This window comes from Melanostigma gelatinosum, assembly GCF_949748355.1.
Source record: "Melanostigma gelatinosum genome assembly, chromosome: 8".
In the NCBI taxonomy this organism is placed as follows: Eukaryota; Metazoa; Chordata; class Actinopteri; order Perciformes; family Zoarcidae; genus Melanostigma; species Melanostigma gelatinosum.
Genome location: NC_136641.1, coordinates 14,036,754 through 14,060,631, shown reverse-complemented (window position 1 = coordinate 14,060,631; position 23,878 = coordinate 14,036,754). Strand labels below are relative to the sequence as shown.

At 43.1% G+C, this 23,878-nt stretch overlaps 1 protein-coding gene across 1 annotated transcript; it reads left to right on the top strand.

Annotated features, from left to right (window-relative positions):
• Positions 1 to 18,605: 18,605 nt before the first annotated feature.
• adora1b (adenosine A1 receptor b) lies at positions 18,606 to 21,317 on the top strand (the record flags this gene model as incomplete). The annotated part of the gene is made up of 2 exons (XM_079272935.1): positions 18,606 to 18,946; positions 20,516 to 21,317. The coding sequence occupies 2 exons, from the start codon at positions 18,606 to 18,608 to the stop codon at positions 21,315 to 21,317; spliced, it is 1,143 nt and encodes a 380-aa protein (XP_079129061.1).
• Between the last annotated feature and the right edge of the window lie 2,561 nt (positions 21,318 to 23,878).

The following is a 23,878-nucleotide window of genomic DNA, read 5'->3' as shown; positions in this document are numbered from 1 at the left end:
CCCTCTGAAGTCTAAATGCACAAAGCTGCACATTTATTCAGAAGAGAGGTTTCCGATAATGAGGCTAAACAGCAAGTCTTCATTTGTCTTCATTACCTCTTGTCTGGTTAACAGACTTCAAAGACTCAACTGAAGCCAACAATCCACTGAGGCAGTGCGGCGTTCAGCGATGTGATCGCATGACAGCAGATCACAAAAGATAAACTCAGCAAGAAGATAAGTAAAAGATGAGGCCTCACACACTTGTACAGTAGCCCCAATACATCTTTTGATTGGGTTAAGAACCCAACGTTTTGACATGGTTTTCTTTCTCGTGGTTTAAAAATGGCAAATCAAAGATTATATATAGTATGTAGAGGTTTCAATTAACTACTGAAGTCATTAAGTTTAAGGGAGAATATTGCACTTAGTTTTGTAACAGGGTGATACATGCTTTAGATAAATACTAAGATAAGATACTTAGATAAATCAATATTTCATTTTTAAACATCACCGTTATTGTCAACACTGGTATATCGCTATGTACACCTAATTGCAAACCATTAATTAATGCACTAATCATCAGATTAGCTCCTTATTTACACATCTAACAGACAAACGGAAACATCCTCATTCATTTGGAGTCCTGTCTGTGTGCACCTGATGAATGTAAGTTCTTTGTAGCCGTGTTTTTTGTTAACACCAACTAGATATTCATGTCTAGATATCTGGCTCTTCAGCTGCTAAGGGGAACTGCAGAGATCAGGTGATGACTTTCTGAGGGTTTGTCTCTACGAGGGACTGCTTTTACATACAAGTAGTCATGTATTGTCATATCAGTTTAAAAATATTGATTATAGAGCCCTAATTATTCAATTCAACGGAGCAGGAATCATTGTTGTGAAATACTCGCGCTCTGCTCAGACACAGTAGCGTCCAGATTCTAGTTTACAGAGTAGGAGCAATTTAATTATTTGTGTCTTGCTGCACAAGGAAGGAAGCAGATTTCCATATTCTTCTCCCCTAAGATCGAAAATATTTGGATCCACATTTATCTCTCTCCATCTGCTGTGTCAGCTGACCCTTTAGATAAACACGCTCTGTCAGCGAGTGAAATATGAATACCTTCTTACACAGGGCTCAAAGTGTTAACAAAAGATGTTTGCCATTCACTGCAGCAGAGAAGAGCTAGATTACAGGAGTACAGCTCTGGAGCTCACTTCATTGGAGCCAGCGGATCACTTTCTCTTGAGGTTTTAAAAAGCTAACCCCAAATACTCAGGTCATGATAAAGTAATTTGCTGCTTTGATTTTTGCTCTTGTCAAATATGACAGACCCGTGCACCCAACTTCTGCTATCATCACCATGCTGTGGCGTTCAGTGTCAGCAGAAGAAACCGCTCAGTTCTTAGTGAATCATTTTTGTTTTGTAGACATCGAGCCAGAGAGACAGAGAGACAAGCCAGAGAGACAAACGATCATATTTTCTAGTCTGCTGAATTTTTCAAACTGTGAAATAAGCAGCCAATCTGGAACTGCTGCCAATGTATCTGCGTTTTCTGCGTCTATCTCATTTCCAGCAGACAGCAGCGTTCTCATTATAGTTTTATGAGGCCCAGTTGGCAGAGTGCTGTGCGCCTCGAACTCTGTTGGAGTGAATTATCTTAAAACAGGATTCAGACGTTTGCCCTAGATATTTTTAGTATCTTCTCAGGCTGCGACTGCATGGACGGAATGTCCAGAGCTCAGACAGTAAAAGGCTAAATCTGTGCCGCGACCTTTCCTGCAGAGCTGATAATGGCTCAGGATCAAGGACTTGGGAGTCTGTAGATAATTTGACTTTTACTTCATTGCAATTTTCCTCTCAGGTACATCAATTTTAGGCAAGCCAAACCTTCCAACTCTACATTTACAACATCTGTTTCCCTATCCGGTGTCATCAAGGCAAAAAAAGACCGTGAACGTTTGTATTGATTGCAGCCAGAAAAATCAATACAAGTGGGAAACTGAAGCCCATTTTAAATGCAACAGCTCAGTGTTTGTTCCTTGTTAAAACTAATTTACTCGATATTTTAATCAGGCAACCAACAAGTGGTACGATGCTGCTATACCCATTAGACATAACTGAGAGCCTTTGTCATCATTTTGTTTACTTGGATGAATTACTGACATCAATGAGACAACCCATGCCGCTGATATTCTTTACAAATGATCAGTCGATCGTATACTGGCAGAAAAGATAAGCCAGCTGAACAGAGAGGGAAAGACTGAAGGGGAAATGATTGCTGGAAAACTCAGCACCTCAGCACTTTTAAAAGGCTGTTAACCTTATCTCTGTGTTCAAGACAGTCGCTGGATTGTTTGACATTCACTGAGTCAGTTAATATGCAGACAGACAGAAGTCGAAAGTTGTAGGCGAACATGAGTAATAGAAGATGAGCGTTTTAGGAAGATTATCATGCAAAGTCAACAATTGTGGAGCAGATCTTCACCAACGTGATCTCTTTCCGACAAAACTCCCCACATTCTCATAACCTCACACCATTTGACTCAGTAATAAGGAGCCATTTCGCAATTAATGTCACAGAAGAGCGAGCCCACAAGGGACGACTGCGATCATACTTCATCAAAAATCTGCCTTTGCGTTAATGTTTTCCTTGAGGCCAGTTTTTCTCATTTAGTAAAAGCTAGAGAGGAGCAGCGAGATAGCAGAAACACGTGTCTGCAAAAACCTAACTACGGTCTTTTCTTTTCCTTTGTGTTTTCCTTTCATCACTATTACTTTCTTTTCTCTCACAGACATTAAGAAACTTACATTTTTACCACTGTTGTTGACAGTTTCACTAAGTCCGAAGGTCTCTGTAAGCTTGAATATCCTTTTTATTTATTTTAGTGCGTCAGCTTGTTAGACTGAAAAGACGATGATCTGCCAGCTATTGATTGCAGCAATGAGAGATGCAATCCACTATTCTGTATCCTCCGAATGTCATGCCAGGCTGCCATGTTGACTATTTCGAGAGCAGCGTGAGTGGCCATTCATAATTCATGTGATCATGAGCGCTCGCTGTACGTATGCATTTTATTTATAGTATAGACAGTTCCTGTTTGTAGCTATGCAGCATGTGTTGCAGCAGTGTTAGATTTTGTAAAAGCAACTACTATTGTATAAGAAGCGACATCATTTGACATCACGCTTTAACCACTTCTTACTTTGCTGACTTTGCTCCTCCTGCAGCACATTTCTTATTCAGTTCACGTCCTTTTTAAGTACAGAAACCTTTCAAACCTTCTCTGCAACTGCTGGTCACCTCATCCACCAGTGGATAACCCGCGCAGCTGAAAAGAGCTGCAGAAAGAGGTGATGACATGCTCTCAGTCAGCCCTGAGATGTCTCCCTCCCTCTCTGGAGAGAGCAATGGTTTTGTAACACAAGGTTCCTCCCGGTTAGTCAGACAAGCCAGGTGACTCCGGAGCCGAGACAGGAAAAGCATCATGTCAGGGTTGATGATGTTAGCTCTCTAACGGCTATGAGCAGGTAACATGACATGATGGGCAAATATTGGCTCAGGGGAAATTAATAAAACACACATAATCTTACACACACACACAGCCTTATAGCACACAATATAATTTGGCAAATTTGAAATGGGGGGGAAAAATCTCTAAAGTTGTGGAGAATAAATTCCACCATCACCATTAAATTGACATTTCTCCGATAGCATGTCGGGGCTTCACTGTCAGATGCGTGGTTCAGCTAAGTGTGATCACTGATTATATTCTGATTGAGATGGTGCTTAGCCTCTTGCTGTGAGCACCCCAGAGTTTTACAGCACATCCTTCTTCTAATTGACAACGCCCTCGTGCCAGCGTGAGCGTATTACTTACACTGCGTGGCAGCAGCTGGTGACATATAAAACACAGGATTACAAGAGTTTAAAAATGTGTACCTGTGGGTGGCTTGTGTGGGAGGTGGAGAACTAATACTAGTATTACTATGTGGTACTCGTGGAGAAATTCAAAGATAAGAGCACACGAAAAAAGAAGGCTCAGTGAAGTGGAGATCTGGAGCAGGAACATCACACAGGTGAAACACGAAAAGAAGTTACTGCAGAGAGAATAAGAACCAAAAAATAAAGAGGATTGAGAATCCCATAGTGTGATAAAAAGAGATGAAGAGAGGAGTGAAGAGAAGAGAAGTCTCTACCGTGCTCCATCTTAAATTCAACTAGCTGTGACTTGAAGGCAGGTGCGACCTGTGATTGGTCTCGGTGGGAGCGGGAGGCTGAGATTGAGGCTTTGAAAAGCAAAAGGCAGAGAACGAGAGCGAGTGGAGAGAGCGAGAGAAGGATACAATATTAATTCCGAACCCACTGCTCTCCACTGAGATGCAGAGCTTCATTTTCTCTCTCTCTCTCTCTCTCTCTCTCTCTCTCTCTCTCTCTCTCCCCCCCGCTCTCTCCCTCTCCCTTTTCCCATCTCTGTATTGCTTAAAATGTTTGTCATTAAGAGAACTTACACTTTCAGTTGTCTAGGTCATCTATAATTCAGCAGGTTTGGCCCGTGGAGTTGCTTACTTTAGACAAGAGCGTTTATGTGTGCTCTCTCCGGTCTCTTAGTCTGTGGTTCAACCAGGAGTGGTCCTGTCAAGTGCTGCTGGTTTGATTTTAGATCAGCTGTTCCCTCAAGTGCTCTGCGGTGCAATGTCTAATTAACTAAATTTGACCTTTGGGTATCGAAGTCAAACGTCTGTTAGACAGAAGCGCATTAGACTCTGAGATGAGCTATGAAGTGGATATTAAAAACAAACTCTGCACTGCTGTGCTTCATTAGGAATGCATATGTAAAATAATGTGAGTGGCAGGTGAGTCTTTCTCACTGACGCAACAACCTAATAAAAATAGCTTTTTACCCTTGATGTGAATTGGTCAATGCAGGTTACCAGAAATGAATCCACAGCTACTCACTACCGGGTTTAAAAGGGGTTGAATGTTAAACTCTGTTTGGCTTTTGTGTGGAGTGTTGCACACAACGTATTGTATGCAGATTGACCTGAATCTGGCCCAGAGGCATTTACCCGTAATTCTGCTCTGCTCTGGCTGCTGCATGTGTCCAACAAGTCCTCCAAATTCAATGACATAACATATTGTTTCCCTCCAGGGTGACGCATGCAAGCTTTTCTTACCCGACATCTCTATTGGCAGGACAACACAATTTGTTACTGCTTCCCAAAGTTGTTTTCTAAAACTGCTATGAAAAAGAGTTGCGCTAAATGAATTATGGAAACGCCTTTGCCTAATAATAATTTCTTCTCGGAAAATGCCATAGTGCTCGAATGCTTGTCTTCGTCACTGGGCAACATGAAACATGGCAAATGGTAGCTGACATGAAAAAACAATTAAACCTTGGCCTTTAGCGTCAACTTCTCACCAAACTACGACGTAGCCTTGTTTATACACTCAACCAGTTGATGAAAACACGCCTGATTCACATTTCTTTATTTGGCACGTTTTAAAAGTTAGCTTTATTGTCTGGATCTCAGCATCGTGACAGCTGTGTGTTTTAATCTGTGTCCTCATTTGTCTGTAAACCATACAACATGAATTCAGCCAAGAAAATCTCATTCCTCCTTAAAGGGCACTCGGTGTGCAATGTCACATTGAATATATGAATGATGACAACAAAGTATGAAGACAATATATAACCCAGTGTGTTCATATGCTTCCCATGAGATGAATGGGCATCTATAAAGCGGATATCATCTTTATTTTTCTCTGTTTGTCAGAAATATGGTTCCAAAAGACCTGGATACCAAAAAAAAAGAGAAAAAAGAAAGAAATATCATGCAGCATCATGACTCGAGGTAGAATTCCACAAAATACATTTACCTCAACAAATGTAAGTGAAGAAGTTTAGAAGTCTAAAGCTTCGGTGGTGGCTCCTATAGGATATAATATTGGTTACACCTCACTGTAAAAAAAGCTTTGTCCATGTTGAAAGAATGAATTGAAGTGGTAGAAAGTGTAAATATAATGATACATTTAATTCATAAAGCACCTTTTTAGAATCATGCTACGATGTTTTACATGGGAACAAAAACAATTCAGCACCACAATTAATAAAATCAAGCAAAAACAAGTCCAGAGACTATAATAAAATAAACTAAATAAAATAAAAAAAACGGTGAAGTAAACAAATAAAACACACATAAAGCACAGTGGAACTGTCCTGTAGCTGTTAAGATACAGAGACTGAACAGAAACAAAATAGAAACATCTGTTCACCGTATTGCAATGTATCCGAACAGCCATGTAGTCATTGAGTTAACACCTCTCTGACACAGTCAACAACTGTTTCCATAAAGAATATAATTTACTGTAATATAGTATCGTAATATTATTGAGTGTGCTTGACCATAAATAATTGGACATGATGCAATTATTATGCTCATAGCGGGACAGAATCAATGGAAAGTAAATGAGATAACTGAACAACAGCTTGTGTCATGAATACATGAATACAAAACAAGAACAGTAGTACAGTCCTGTAGTACATTTTTTTTAATTTGCATCATGAGGAATGTAAACAGCAGCAACAGAAACAGGAAATACCTATATCCACATTAGTTATCTGGACTTGTTGTTAGTGACTTTTCAGCCGTTGTGATATAACAAAAGTACATCTGTGAACGTCTGTCTTTATGCTGCTGGGTCCAGCAGGACAGTAGTGTCCCTCTTATTCTGAATGCAGCTATACATCTCTGGATGTTACTATGAAAGTTCTTTTTCATATGGAAAATATGACTTTTGTTTCATCTCATGTTGAATATCATCTCTCTGTATTGTGATCGCAGAGAAAAACTTCAACTTTAAAATTGTAAAGACATTACAGCAAAGAACAAAGCTTCCACTGCTTAAATTGTACAAAGACATAATCTCAGACAAAGCTCTGACTGTTCCGCGCTGACTGTTCCCAGTTGCAGACTGAAGCCAGAATGTACTTACGGAAATAGAATTTAGGACAGTTTGAGGCTAAAAATGTATTTCCTCTAATGAGGCTTTGTTTGTTGTTTCTGTGAACAGTAACCTTGTTTTATAAGATGCTTGAAATAGAACGTATTACATGTCTCTTGGCTATTAGAACAAAGAGTGGATAGATTTCAAAACAAAGTTCTTCCACGGCAGTCCATCTGACCTGAGCTATAAGTAATGTGTGGTGACCTAGCTGTCACATTTAGCCAGCCACCAACGGGGAGTTGGTGTGGCATAGGTGAGCTCATGTGAAGAAGCTATTTTAGATTGGAGCCGAGGAAATAAGCCAATGACGTTTAATTCACAGGTCTAACATTTATAGTGAGACAAGCCATTGTTATGGAAAATGTTTTAAAAAATGTAAATTTCTGTAGAAAGTGGATATAAAATTTCTCTGTTTCGATAATTCAAAATATCATTGAAGGTGGCATTAAACCTCGGGTTTCACCTGCAGCATTGTGTGTGTTCAGTTGTGTCAGACATGAATCAACTCTTGCACATGAATATGCGAACAGAGGAGGAAGATGCCACTGGCTGTTTCACAGTCTTGTAACATCTCAGCTTTAAGAACACTGTCAGCAGTCAGTCAGCAGTCCGTATGCTGCCAGAATTGACAATAATTTTGTTTTGAGTCAGCCACTGGAAAAGCAACTATTAAAGGAAATCCTGAAGGTGTTCTTCTCAGGGTCAGTATTTATTTTTTAAATCCTCAGATGTTAGGCGCTTACTTGTCTTTCCACATCGATTCACTGTTATTGACTGAAAAGTTATGCATTTTTTTCTTTTGCAGAAGCAAACAGTCCGCATATGAGATTATTCACATTTCACATTTATTCACATTGCATAGCACAGTGATACACAGACATCACCGTGTGTACCATACACCTCCAATGGCCCAGCAACTTCCTATTAGTCTGAACACGGCTGTCAAACGTGTTGGTGAATATTCATGTTGGTAAAAGATTGAAGAGGGAAGTCATATCTAACCTGCCAATTACAACATTACAATTTGTAAACAAAGCATCCTCAGTCAATCAGAAACACGGAGTCGAGAAAAGTTGATCGACAACATGATTGTTTCCATCCTCATCTCCCAAACTGCGCTCGTCTCTCTTACATTAAAACTCATTGACATCCAGTCTCCTCAATTAAACTGTCCTGTAAGTTAAAAGCCCATGAAAAGCTGCTTACATTAAATCAGTCGAAGCAAAACCCAGTGAAGTCATTTTCATTTTCAAGATGCGGGGCACGACGCACTACACTGGTTGCTTTATAATTAAAACATGACAATGCAGATGACAGACTAAAATGGTGCCTATACTCATTAGCTTCTGAATGTTAATAATGCATCCACATATTTTGCGGGGATTTTATCCCTTCCCACTGTGACAGAAGCGCTCACGTTGCAGAACTCTTTTATGGCGCTTTCCAGCATCCACACACAAGCAAGAATAATGCATTTGACATTGCTGTAATTATTTCCTGCCTTAGCATCAATATTTAGACCTTCCATTTGTGTAAACACAACCCCACTCTCCAAATGGTGCTTAATCATTCCAGATCCGCCAACAATTTCCTTAATTTGCAATATTGCTCCTAAATTGAAATGGCAAATGGTCATAGAGTGCAGGGAATTTTCTCATTAATAAGCTATCATGCCTCCTCTCAGGCCACAGACGGTTTGCAAGATATCGGGGTGGAGGGAGGCAGTGGACCCTGGAGTGCAAAGAGGGTGAACATGCTGTCAAACAATTGACAAGAGATGTGTCTGTGGGTGAAGCAATTCAGACAAACCAATTCTCCCTTCTTTCTGACTCGAGTGTTGTTTGTTTTCAAGTATTACAGTAGGTTTTCTGTGCAGAAACGTAAATGTATGTACTTAGGCAACAAATCACTTTGCTAGAGCTCATTTAACAAACACAATGCCTGCCTGTGACCGATCATTGCAGAATTAATAGAAAACATCAATGGGGGGCATACCTTTTTGTCCCAATATGGAGAACAGCATTCATATACTACGCAGGACACAGGCCATAAACAATTAGACAAACACTGAGGCACACACGTTAGAGGAATCAGAATAAATTAGAAGATGAAATGCCACCCATCTAATCAGCAGCATACATAATATGTTTGTGCATGATGCGTCATTCCCCAAAGTCTGCCAGTCTGATTGGTGTATTCCAAACAGATGTGCATGATAAACCAAGACCAGTGCAAAGTCCCAGCCCAATGTCATAGTGTAGTATGGTGATGGGAATGAAGAATTCACCCAACACAGTCTTCAGCATGCACGCTGAATACTGGAGCCTCTCAATGTATCCTGCTCTATATGATATCAGGCTTCATTTATTCATTCTTTCTTGACAGCTTCCAAAATCACCGAGCCAACATCAAAGACGCCGAGCACGAGGTCTTCATCCACAGAGAGATAAAACTACACGTTTGACCCAGTTTTCTTTTACTCCTCGGGACGCTCTTTTCCAAAATGTCTTTTCAAAGGAACATCACAGCAAAGTGGGCCGACAACAGCCGTGACTTTAGAAGACACATTCTGAAGCGATACATTCACAAGAGGCCACATCAAGTCCTTTGATTTGGGATTGACCATCTTAAATAGATTACATTTAGAGATTTGTCATTAACTCACACATTTTTCCACCTCTCCCTTCATTTCCTTTCATCTCCTCTCTCATCTATCTAGTCGCTGTGCACAGCCGTAACTGATCCCTCTCTCCTTTATCTAATTATATTCTCTCGCCCTTTCGCTGATTCTCCACCAGTTTCCTCCGTGTTGCCTTTATATGCGAGAGAGGGTGCTGACTTGTGTTTTGAAAGCCATAATCTTTCAGGTCTGTCTTTATTCCCTATCACGTTGTGATCTAATTGTATAGTGTGAGACTTGTTTATGCAGTAATAAGCACTTATGCAGAACATGCCATTACACATTGTACTCCCCTAATTATCACGTTCGTTGACAAATTACAAATGTACAATCACCGGATGATATAATATCGAGCATCCATATTTCATGTGCAGGCTGTGATCATCTTACTGTACATGCTGCTGTCAAACTGCTTCCAATTAGTGTTGTGCAGCATTAATCACATGTTGGGGAAAAGACATTAAATATTCCCTCTTATTATGCGAGGCCTTTCGATGTGTGTGCAACAGCGTGTAACCATAAGAAGAAATCAAGACTAATCGTACATTGTTTTTCTACATTGTTGGCAGTTTAAATTATATCAAAAATAGCACAACACAAAGCAGTCAACTCACCCACCTTTACGGAAACAGCATGTGGGTTTCTCACTTACATTTACACATTTGCCTACAAATAGCTCTGTATTTAATTCTATGATTGGTGTGTAGGCTGCAGGAGAGCGTTTCTACTTTAAAGGCCGTCTGTGGGAGAACCCGAGATGTTTTTACCCTGATCAGCTGCTCATCAGTGAGCAGGGTGGGCGATGCAGAGTGGACAATAACAATGTCAACATGCAAGGTGTGAATTATAGATTGAACCTTGATATTTTGTGAGAGGCAGTGAGTGGCACTGCTGTCTGCTGGCTTTCTGTGTGCAGACGGCTGGAGTGAAGAGCTGTGGGAGATGCAGCGGAACATTTGAGTGGCTCAGTATTTCCTGCACAGTAATCTTATTTGGGGCTGGTGTTGGATGACACGGAGGCGCTCTCCCCACGGAGCTGCATTACAGAGACCATGGTTTGGGTTTAGCTTTTCTGTTTGAGTGGTCCTCGTCTTTACATTTTAGCACACATACAAACACACACTCATACACATACAGAGACACAAACACATGAGGAATCCCCTAGTATGCTCTAACTTTCTCCACTGAAAGGAGAATATAAAATCAAAAGAGCAGTACCTGAAAATAGACATGATTGTATTGCATGGTAGCCAACTTTTCCATTCAGATATCTAAGGAACAGGATATTGTCAAAGGAATGTGTTGACAATTTAGGCAATATGCTTATTTGTTTTATTGCCGCGGAAGATTGATGCCGCTCTTATGTTTGACGGTTAATGAAGCTACAGCCAGCGGCTGGTTAGCTTAGCTTAGCATAAAGAATGGAAACAGAGGGAAAGAACCAGCCTGGGTCCATAGGCAACGAAATCTCCCTACCCGCCCCTCTAAAGCTCAATAATTAATTAGCATGTTATATCTTGTTTGTTTAATCTGTACTAAGCCAAAGTGTAAAAACAACAAGAGATGATGAGCAAGTAAACAAATGAGTACATTCCCCATATTGTCGAACCACTTCTTTAACTTAATAACTCCTTGTTACTGTTTCTGAAGATTTAGGGGTTTTAATCACCTGAGGCAGATTTAACAGCTCCCAATTTCCAATATTAAGGCTTATTTTGCTTTGAAGAAATAATGCATGTTTGAATGGTTTAATGAATTTTAAATTATTAATGAAATAATTTCAACAATCTCTTTGTATTTAATGTACAGGTGGGTAGTCCAAAATTGCTCAGAGGGCTCGTCACCTCAGTATTGTCAAATTCCTGGCTCTGGCCCTGCCAGGACTCATCAGCAGGCCAAGACACACATTTAAAATATCCCAGTTATGATCAAGGATTGCTTTGTGTGTGACCCCACAGTGAGCTGCTTGACTAGCTGTTGACATTTTTAATTTTCACCCTGTCAGCTCAGACTTCAAGTGTGCGGTGGTTAATTTCACATTGTGGGCGACGAGCAGGCAGATTGATGTGGGTCAGCCAGCTGGCAACTCTGAGAAGAGCTCTTACACCAAAACGAGTATGTCCACAGGTTGTTTTCTCTGATTAAAGAAGAAAATGATTGTGAAGATTATGTCCTCCAACAACTTAACAATCAGGACTCAAACCACTTTAAGTGCATTTTTATGAAATACAACACAAGATCTGGGTCACATGGATAGTGACAAATGCATTTGTCCTGCAATCAGATGTGCAGTATTTCTAAGTCTCTGTTCAATGCTATGACATCTAATCCTGAAGCAACACATTCTGCCTCGTGCAGATGATCTCACCTCTCTGTTGTGTGCAGCTGTTTGCTGATCTCAACCACATCTACTTTATTTTATAATTATATTAATTGTAGAGGAAATGAGCAGACTTGATTTCCGTTTGTGTGAAAAGAAATAGAAATTACTAAGAAATTAGTACTTAAATCTAATCTAATATCTTTTTTCTTTTTTTCTCTGTGATGCACTTTCTGGAGAATTTCCATGTAAATTACAAGGGGCCACGTCCATTCCCAGCAGCTATCATACTTTAGAGGCTGTTTGTGTGCTTTTTCCATTGTCCAGGAGGATACATGTGAATGCTTAAATGTTTTGTATTGCCTCCTATCTGAGATTTTCGTTGAAGGTCTTTTGAGCGACAAAGTCAAGGCTATCCAGCTTGTCTTGTTTTTCCTGGAGTCTCCCTTGTGATAACACTGTAGTTGTGTTCCTCAATGGCCCCAGTCTTGTTTTAAATGGCGAAACTGTTTTACTGGAAGGAGTCCTGGCTAGTAGGCCAAGGTCCCAAGTCTTTTTGTCAGTTTTAATAATGTTGTTGCCGTCTGGGTCAGCAGTCCACTGGGAACACCACTGCAGTTCATGGCTGGTGCTTTTTTTTTTAAATGACTGAGCAATATTGTTTTTGAACCCAGTTCAGCCGACAAGACACTGGGGAGGAAGACGCTATGTGACCCGACAAGAAAAGAGCAGTGAACTGTAGCTCATAAAACTGAAGCACATTGCACTTCACTGGTCACATGTTCGCTCTACTGTGTGTGGAGCTGACCAACCCGGACTCCTTAGTTATTGTCCTTGGTGATTTCAACAAAGGAAAACTCAGCCATGAACTCCCCAAATACAGACAGTTTAATAAATGCTCAACCAGAGCGGAGAAGGCTTTAGATCACTGTTACACCACAATAAGTGGGGCCTGTCACGCCGTCCCTCGTGCTGCACTGGGACACTCTGATCACGTCGTGGTCCACCTGATTCATACAGGCAGAAATGAAAGCTCTGTAAGCCTGTTATGAGGAAATCAAAGCAGTGGACCAGTGAAGCTAGGGAGGATCTTCGGGCGTGCCTGGACTGTACAGACTGGGATGTTTTCAGGACTGCTACCAACAGTGTGACGTCATACATCAGCTTCTGTGAAGACAGCTGTGTTCCAACAAGCACCAGGGTGAGTTATAACAATGAAAAACTCTGGTTCACAGCTAAGCTTAAACAGCTACGGTTGCAAAAGGAACAGGGATTTAGGAGTGGGGACATGTTTAAAGAGTCAAAATACAGGTTTAGCAAGGCGGTGAGAGACGCCAAATGAAAGTACTCTGAGAAACTACCAGCTCTCAGCAAGTGACTCTTCTTATGTCTGGAGAGGTCTCAGACAGATAACAAACTACAAGCCTAAAGCCCCCCTCTCCATGAATGACCAGCGGTTGGCAACAAGCTGAAAGAGTTTTACTGACTCTGTCTCTCCCTTCGCCCTGAAGCGTTGTGCTGATTAGCTGTTCACAAACACAACATCAACACCGCACTGGAGACATGCCACGTACCAGCCAAAATAATCAAGGATCACAGGACTTAATGACTACAGGCCCGTTGCCCTGACCTCTGTGGTTGTGAAGTATTTTGAGCGCCTTGTCCTGTCCCACCTCAAAACCCTCACCGACCCTCTCCTGGACGCCCTGCAGTTCACCTACAGAGCCAACAGGCCTGTAGATGACGCAGTCAACATGGCCCTCCACTTCATCCTCCAGCATCTGGACTCCCCAGGAACCTACGCCAGGATCCTGTTTGTGGACTTCAGCTCTGCCTTCAACACCATCATCCCGTCTCTGCTGCACGTGCCCGACTCCACCTGAAATTGGATCACAGACTTCCTGTCTGATAGGAAGCAGCATGTGAAGCTGGGGAAACATGTCTCTGTCTCTTGGACCATCAGCACCGGTTCCCCCAAAGGCCGCGTTCTTTCCCCTCTGCTCTTCTCCCTGTACACCAACAGCTGCACCTCCAGTCACCAGTCCGTCAAGCTCCTGAAGTTCGCGGATGACACCACCCTCATTGGACTCATCTCTGGTGGGGATGAGTCCGCCTACAGGTAAGAGATTGACCATCTGGTGACCTGGTGCGGTCTGAACAACCTAAAGCTCAACACTTTAAAAACAGTGGAGATGGTTGTGGATTTCCGCAAGAACGCAGTCTCACCTGCCCCTATCACCCTGTGTGACTCCCCCGTCAATGCTGTGGCATCCTTCAGCTTCCTGGAGTCCACCATAACCCAGGACCTCAAGTGGGAGCTTAACATCAGCTCCATTACAAAGAAGGCTCAGCAGAGGATGTACATGAGGCAGCTGAAGAAATTCAACCTGCCCCACACAATGATGGTGCACTTCTACACAGCCATCATTGAGTCCATCCTCTGCTCCTCCATCACCGTCTGGTACACTGTAGCCACTATGGACAAGTTCAGACTGCAACTTATCATTCACTTTGCTGAGAAGGGGATTGGCTGCAATCTGCCATCTCTCCGCGACTTATTCGCCTCCAGGACCCTGAGGCGGGAAAGAAAGATTGCAGGCTATACCTCTCACCCTGGACACAAACTCTTCGAGTCCCTCTGGCAGGAGGCTGCGTTCCATCAGGACCAAGACCTCACGCCACAAATACTTTCCATCTGCAGTTGGGTTCATAAATAAAGCCCGGGACCCTCACTGACTCCGTCACTTACATCCCCAGGACAATTTCTTACAGTGATACACCCTTGCACATCTTTTCTCTATTAATATACACTTGACACTTTAATAATATACTTTTTTTTAACGTACTCTTTGTTTGTTAGCAATATTTTATTGTACATTTCATATTTTTTAGTTTTTAATTATGTTTTGTAGTACTGCACTGTGTTTACTGTTACGCACCGATCACCTAGCCAAATTCCTTGTATGTGTACACATGGCAATAAACAGTTCTGATCTGATTCATTCCCTAATTTCCTGACTCTGTGGCTATGACAGAATTGTTTGAAGTTTTTCAGGATTGTTCATTACAACTCATCCCCGAAAAGGCGTTGATAGTGAGAAAAGTCTATTTAAGGAAGTCTGTCAGTGATACAGGGAACATCTTATATATTTCACACATATATGTCAGTGTGCAGTCAAGTCCTCAGTAAAAAACACTGACTTATGACATTATGAGGTCTCTACTTGCCATGTTGAGCATGTCTGTGTTCCCTGCTCGGAGTCTCTAAGCTGCTCAAAGGATAAAACACAATGAGGAAACAGCCTTAAATAATGTATGCCACTTTCAGGATCCCTTTGCTACTCTCACCTTAGGCTTGACATAACATTGGAATTTGTATACTGATTGACACTTGATTGAAAAAGTAGAAGGAAAATGAAACCTTGACGGTGAAACTTATTTCAAAAACAACAACAAAAAAAACATTCAGAATCTCTCTGGTCAACCATATTAGCCCAAATGTGTTAGTTTACACCTTTTGCTGTATAAAGATTGATTTCTCATGCATTACCACCATGCTTATGCTCGTTAAAATGTCAGTGAAAGAAGTGTCTGGTGCCAATTACCGCCAACAGACCATATGGCTGCTTCCTTCATCAGTGTATGCTGGCTGACCTCTATACCCCACGCTGATATCTCTGACCATGACGCTGATCACAGATAGAAGCAACGGAGCTACTGCTGACTGTTGGCCGTCCTGCCATCACACCCGTACTGTGGGGGGGGGGGATGTACGTCGACCACAGTATTGCCTTTTTGTTTTTGTATCACACCGGCCATCTGAAATCAAGACTTCCATCCTGCCTTCTTCCATTTGTAGCAGAAGGGAGCATTACCATTCGCAGGGCCTCTGTGTCCCTTTAATTACCAGGCCAATCGCAGTGGGCGGGCATCGCATAAATGCGCCGGGGATCCCCTCTGCTCCCTCCTGACGTCAAACGCGTGTCCCGCTTCCGGTTTGCCGGACATCCGCCGCTGTGCAGGTATGCAGGAATGCAGCAGCATTGTTTCTCCCGGTCATACTGGTCTGGTGTTATATTGGCTTTCATTCTTTTTTTAGACGATCTCTGGCGCTCCCCTCGTCCTGCACAGGTGATTCACCTGCGGAGCTGTCGGTGAGTCTCGATTGGGTCCTGATTTAAATATACTCTAGTGTTCTGTTGGTGACCGTGTTTTGCTTGTATAGCTGCCGGTAGCTACGCTACATGCCCTCCTCCCCCCTTCTGGAGCCGACGCACATCACCTTACCGATCAGGCAATGTGCGAATGGTAATGCTCCCTTCTGCTACATTCTACCCCTCCTTCTTGCATCGTCGCCCCGACGATGGAACTGACAAGACTAAACGTAGTTTGAACTAACTCCAGGGCCTGAACACAGCAAACATTGCATTGTCTGTGATTCTCTCCACTGATCTGGGAAGATGGTGCACATTAGAATGCTGACCAGCAGTTGACCGTATGGTCCGACGTACGGCCACATCACCACCATCATGTTGACTGGATGGTGGGCCAGCCCAGGAGGCAGATGGTTGATTCGTCCTCACAATAGCGGGAGCCACTACGGGGTCTGGCACAGCGGACACCGGGTCGAATGGTGGGGGTAGCAGCCCCAAGGTGGTTTGTGTCGCTGCAGTCGATCTAGCAGATGTCAAGATAGGGGTTGCTTGAAGACATTCCTGCTGCTGCAGCATCAACAAATCACCATCGGATGAGGACTCGTCCTCAGAGAGTGGCACGTCCATGGAACATGGGCTAATGGTGGAGCCACAACCTGGGGAGTCAGCTCCAACCACGGCTTTTAGCCGGTTCCAATGGACTTGCTTGATCTTACTGTGGTCATCCACAGGTGCAATGGTGTAAACTGGGCCACCATCCTTAGGTGCCTTCAGGACTCTATGCACCACAGGACACCACAGATCCTGCATTTTATGACGTCCCCTCACACTAAAATCCCTCAACAATACCAATTGACCTTTCTTCAAAGGCGCAATTCGAACATGCTGGTCATAGTTTCTTTTACGACGCTCGGCCGCCAACCTCAACCTCTCCCTAGATCCCTCAAAGGCTACCTGCAGCCGAGTCCGGTGCTCCTGGATCCACTCGTGGACGTTTCCCTCCACCGGATCCTGAACTCTGCCCAGCAGGAAATCGACCGGCAGCCTGGGTTCTTGACCAAACATGAGGAAGAAGGGGGATTCACCAGTGGCCTGATGGGGAGTGGTGTTATAACAGTATAGAACCTGTGGCAGGCAAGAATTCCAATCTCTCTTTCGAGAGACGGGTAGAGTGCGCAGCAAGTTGTGGAGAGTTCTATTGAAACGCTCACATTGCCCATTACCGGCCGGATGGTAGGCGGTGGTGCGAGACTTTTCAATGCCATAAAGACCACACAGCTGCTGGATCAGGGAACTTTCAAAGTTGCGGCCCTGGTCTGAGTGTATACGGGCAGGAACACCAAACTTGAAAAACCACTCTGCGACCAAAACCTGTGCCACTGTAGAGGCACGTTGATCACGTGTGGTTGTGTGTGTGTGTTGTGTACACAGGTGATCAGGGTGCCTCCTCTTTCGGGATCCTCACCTGCACTGGTACCACCTCCTGCCATGGTCAGAGAGCTCATGCAGCTGCTGTAAACCTTTAAACCACAGCGAGGGAGCACAAGATGCCAGTGCTGTAGTTCACTCATGTATTTTCGGAATGCTTGGCTGCTCAGGGAATATCGTGTGTTTCTAAGAAAAGGACAGGAAGGGTTTTTGTGTCACTGGAAACCTGCTTTTGAATGGTCAAAGTCAGAGGCAGGAAATATTAGCGTTTGAAAGGGCGTTGGGGGAAGGCGGGCATGGCATATTCTAGAAAACGAGAGTGAGTTCAAATCACCTCTGCACTACCTGACTTCCTTGGGACGGTCCCGCAGAAGGCTACAGCGCATGTATTTGAAGCAGTCCCACCAGGAAATGAATATTGACTTCACAGAAACAAAGACAACACCTCTGAATGGAACAAAAAAAGGCGAGAAAAATCTCACAGCTATATTCGGGAACTGCATTATTGGTCTTACTGAGAGCACAGTGAGGGGGAGAGATAAAGGGACCCGCCTGCGGAGGAACTGCAACTGTGCGCGCTTTCATCCAGAAGACAGCGTATTACTTTGTTAAAACCTGCTTTGTTGAATTAAAAACGTTGACCGATGAATAGACACTTGGATAAATCGGAGTGCATGGGAAGGAAGCTGCTCTCACCAGGAGCAGGTGTATTCAGCCAAGTGGATGCGCAGGGCACAGAGCAGCGACGCACAACAGCCATCGGACCACAACACCTGCTCCAACGGAAAACCCCTCATGTTTAGATATGCTGCTGGTTAACGCACTTCTACCTTGAAAATAACTGGATTATGTTGATGCTTTTTATATATCTTAACCAGGAGAATGTGGATACCGTGAAACTGGTGGACGCACAGCTCGTTTGGAAAATACTATAGTGACACAAAAGATCAAGGACTGCTCTGCTGGCTTCTCACGAGGCTGCTTCTCTGAAATCACTCTAGTTCTTATCAAGGACATAATCATCTGCAAGGATGCCCGGAACACTTCTATCAACGCAGTCGCTCTACATAGGGATGGAGGTGGTGATTGCAGTCGCGTCTGTAATCGGCAATGTGATGGTGGTTTGGGCGGTGAAAATTAACAAATCGTTGCGAGACAACACGTTTTGTTTCATCGTCTCCTTAGCTCTGGCGGATATTGCAGTGGGAGCCCTGGTCATTCCTTTGGCCATAACCATCAGCATCGGACTCCAAACTCACTTTTACAGCTGCCTGCTTGTCGCGTGCACGGTGCTGGTGCTGACGCAAAGTTCAATCCTGGCCCTACTGGCTATTGCAATTGACCGCTATCTCAGGGTCAAGATCCCGACCAGGTAATGAGGTTCACAACCCAATAAGGAAAGGCACATTATTCTCTATATTTGTGCCACGTGGACACGTCACGGTGATAAGAATGGTGTTGATGATGGCACTGTTTGTATTGGCTCACACAGCAGAGGGAACCACAGCTCCAGAGCTGTGCGCATGTATTTCCTAATGGGTCTTGTTTCACTTCCATCCTGCCAGTCCCTTTATTTACATGTAGTTCTGACTCACTTAGTGCTGACATGACAGCTAAGCAGAGCCTACCTGATCAACCAACAGCTTTAATTAGTTCCTTTGTCCACTAGATGCTAATATGTGTGGCAGAGTTTAGCACGGTGACAGAATGGGGTTGTATACAGAAGAAATATGTTTTCTGTGTGTCTTGAGGGCACAAAAAAAGGTCAGATTTGCTGCCAATATGTTTAAAATCCCTCTTATTTTTTATGCCACCAGTGATTTATCATGCCAGGCTGAAACAAAAGTCTGAGCAGTGGTGCTGAAAGGCTGAAAAGATAAGCTAGAAGAGGGGAGTTTATTGTCTGAGACTATTGTCAGCGGAGTCTTAGACGGGAGATGAACGTTCGAAGCTATCACAAAGTATTTTGGGGTATGATAGCAGTGTATCAGGAATTTTAGTTTTTTTTACTGCTTACTCTTTTAAAACCATGCAATCTTAAAGGTGTCTGCCTCAGACACTTTTACATCCTAAACATACACTCCTTGTGTTATTTAAATCAGAGAATCTGTCACTCGGGAGTTGTTGCTGCCACTCACTTCTGACTGCCACTCCCGTCCCACAGCTTCTATTATGATGGAGAATTTCCTCTCTTTTTTTCTCCCACACTCCCGGCTGTTAGATTAGCATCTGATATTTTCTGAAGAGACCGGCTCCCAGGCTCAGTGTGTGAATAACGATCATCTTTACATGCTTCAGACACAGACTTGGCTCAACACAACAATCCCTCGTCGATACTAATCCAAGAGATGGCACTGGGCAAAATTGCAGGGTTTTGTTTTGCTTCAGGCTCCACACGTTGTAAATATCAATCATTAGTAATCTGAACGGGAGCATTGGTTGCTCTACACACTTTTCTACATGAGTGTGATCAGATAACTGTTTCCCTGCCCTGCAAGTATCAGTCTGAGTCTCTCTGTGTGCCTCTTATCCATACAACACTGGAAACAATGAAAAAGCCATATCTGTTAAAGCTGGTTGTAGCTTGTCAAGTCCTGCAGCTTGTATCCACTGTACCCCTGTAATAAATTATTAGATCATATTAAGCCAATTGTAAGTACTATGGGCTACTTCGGTTTTTCCCTGAACAAAAGAAGTGTGAAAAGCAGCGGTGCTGCAAAGGACAAGGTCTACTGATAAAGGTTTGCAGGCACTGTCCTGTTCAAGTGGAAATATGTGCTGCAAGAAAATGTGTGTAACGTGTCTAGGGACTTGTGATCTGAATGGTAACTCCATGCCCAAGGGCACTGACAGAGTAAAAAAGATGTAGCAAATGAGAAACCATGCAAGTCCTGACAGCGCTGTGAGAGAAAGTGCTGACATGAGACTGTGTTGTTTGCAGGTACAAGCGGGTGGTGACCCGTCGGCGAGCGGGGCTGGCAGTGGTGATATGCTGGACGGTGGCCTTCATCGTGGGGCTCACCCCCATGTTAGGCTGGAACAACCTGAAGCGTCTCCAGCAGAACGGCTCCATCAGCTCTGACCTCATTATCACTTGCCGGTTCGAAAATGTCATCAGCATGGACTACATGGTCTATTTCAACTTTTTCGGATGGGTGCTGCCGCCGCTGCTGTTTATGCTGGTCATCTATGCAGAGATCTTCTACGTGATCCACAAGCAACTTAACAATAAGAAGTTCAACACCAGTCACTCAGACCCCAACAAGTACTATGACAAGGAGCTGAATCTTGCGAAATCGCTGGCTCTGGTTCTTTTTCTCTTTGCGATCAGCTGGCTCCCCCTCCACATCATCAACTGCATCACACTCTTCTGCCCTGAGTGCGAGAAGCCTATGGTCCTGCTCTACATCGCCATCCTGCTCACCCATGGCAACTCTGCTGTCAACCCAATTATCTACGCTTTCCGTATTAAGAAGTTCCGCACGGCCTTCAGGAAAATCTGGCTGCAATACTTCTGCTGCAAGGACACACCAGCTCTGGAGATTCAGCCCAGCGACAGGAAGGAGATGCCCAATCCAGAGCCACAGCCAACGACACCACCACAGCCCCCACAGAAGGAAAGCCTCAAATCTGATCCACCACAGCAGCAGCCGCCTCCACCTGAGCAGCAGCAGGACCGGAGGACCGAACCACCTCAACAACCTAAAGAACATCCGCCCTTACTGGAGCAGAACACAGTCTAAGCCAAGGAATGGAGCCGATGGCTGGCTGGGAAAAGAATGAACAGTGCACGAGCATTGGTTCTCTCCTCATTTGAATGTAGTCTAATGAGGAGCATGAAGTGCTCCGATGCCGTAGGGACGGAGCTGACCTGGATCATAAATCATTCATTTGCTCATTACTCAGGAGTAGTGGATTTTATGAAAGTTTGGTCAGAGCAGAAAAGAAAAAAAGGGTTATCTATTTCTTGCAATAATTGAAGTCTTTTTCACAATGACTATCTTAGTAACAGACTGAAGACATTAACTTTTGTTTATTATGGTCAAACAGTTGATGTGAACATTACAAAATGTGAAATATAAGTTATTGTGGTTGGTCAGTATCAGACATTATAACTTGCTATACAATGAAAGTTTGTATACGTTCAGTAGAGCAGGTTCATTTTATTTCTGTGTATGTTTAAACGGACAGTAGCTGAAGAATATGAATGTAATTTAAATGGGAGACGACAGCAGCACAACTTTGAACACTCATCTCTTCTTCAGGGTCGTTATCGCACAACAGTGGTAGAGCAAGTGGCACTATGGGCGAGCTTTTTGCAGCAAGGAAGGAGCCTTGTGTGCAGATGGAAAGATTTTGTAATCCCTTAACCCTTCTCCACTGGTGGATCCGGCAGCCCTGGTCCATTACTGAGGAGATGGACAGGGCTAAGGAACAAGCAGCTGGATAGACTGGCTGGTTTTAACCTTTTAGAAGCTGCGTGCAGGAGACTCGCTGCTGCAGGACGACAGCTACTCATGGGGGACGAAAGACAAGATGCACTTAAAGCTCGTGTTTATCCAGCCTCCATGCCAGCTGCTGGTGAAAGTTGTTTTTCCTTTTTTATATCACATGGACTGATAACATGATCACAACTTACCACCAGGAACAGTGGCTTCCATGGCCTTATTCAGTATTGTAATTTGTACAGACTGGGAAAATGCCACCTGAAGATTGTGAGTATCCTAACTAAACTGTAAACTCAACATTTTGCATAATGTCAAACTGGGGCATCTGTAGATTAGAAATGATGTTTAATTCCAATGACAAAAACACTATGAGAATGTGAAGTAATTCTGTTTTGTCTATTGTAAAGACTCTCTGACCAAGACGGTTTACTGATGTTCTCCTGAGTGGGTGACAATCTCTTATGTATTTTATATTACAGTCTTGACAAAAAATGTATATGTTTTGAAGCCACAAAAATGTTGATACTGAACTAGGAGTTTCACCATATACCGGTATTGACGATAAGAAAGTTATGGTTGCAGACTCTCTCTCCATCTCCCTACACTCGTTTTTCGAGTGTAATTAATTTGCCAAAAAAAGAAAACGCACAATAAACAAAGTTAAACATGAATTTGACTGATAGCTTTTTTTTTTTTTTTTTTTTTTAAACTTTTTTTCCTACTGATGTCATGATAATATCGTGATCGTGGATTCTTTTGGCCATGATAACCACAGTCTTTCCCGAACCAGTGCTTTCTTGCCTGAACCTATAACCACAGACAGGAGTCTGGATGTGAACTGTAAAGTGTAGGGCCACATTCTGCCGTTATGGCACAGACTTACAACGTCAAAGCAGTTCCGGCGTCAATGTTGCGGCTGGTAAAGAGGAGTGACTATTGCACTTACATTTCTCAGATGACCATACTCCAAATGAATGCTATTGCTGCATATCTGCTGGTTGTGTAAATAAGCAGCCGTTTGCGTACAATTGTGCCATATTAACTTACAAGGATGTAGTATCGCAGTGCTTGTTTCTGCTTCTCAGAGGTGGCTCAAAAAAATAAAAGAAATCTGGTTTAAACCTGCATTAACAGCTGTTATCAATCTGTTCCTTCCTCACATAAAGTCTGTATGCTAACTGAGGATACACTCAAGTAAAGACATGGACCAACTCAGTGCAACTATTCTTTTATTTTTTTAAATATAATAACGATAGTAAAGTTGTTTCTAGCTATTCCCGATTAACCACTTCTTCAGTTGTAATTATTCCACTGCAAAACACTTTAAGCCCAAGATATCTCAACGTTCCATTGCCTTGATTGGCAGTGCTGTCAGAGTTCTCATTACTGCTGCAATAATGCAGTGAGTGACTCTAGATAACAGTCGAGAGTTGTCACAGCTCTGACAACCCATTTTTCTTCTCTGTGTCTGAGTTCCTTTGATTTTTGGCGAGGCATAAAGTCCCTGGAAATCCTAGTGAGGACCGCTTCCTCTTGCTGTGTCTGCGAGGGCTCCACCTCTCAACCTGTCAACAGATTCACTTCAGTCTCGTCTTTCAGTTGTAATTGATCTAATCTATAAAGAAGAACACAAACAAGACTTGTGCCCACGTTCATGTGATGTAGTGCTAATCATAAAGCTTATAAATCAACAGTTTGGTTCAATATTAGGAATGTTGTATACATCCAGAGAAACACTTTGTATTGAGTCTTGGGGGCTATTTCCATCATGTTGACTTGGTTTCAGTTGCTAAGATGCTGAGTTTCAGGGAAGGATTGAATATCAAGTCGAAGGAGATAGAGAAGAACTACAAATA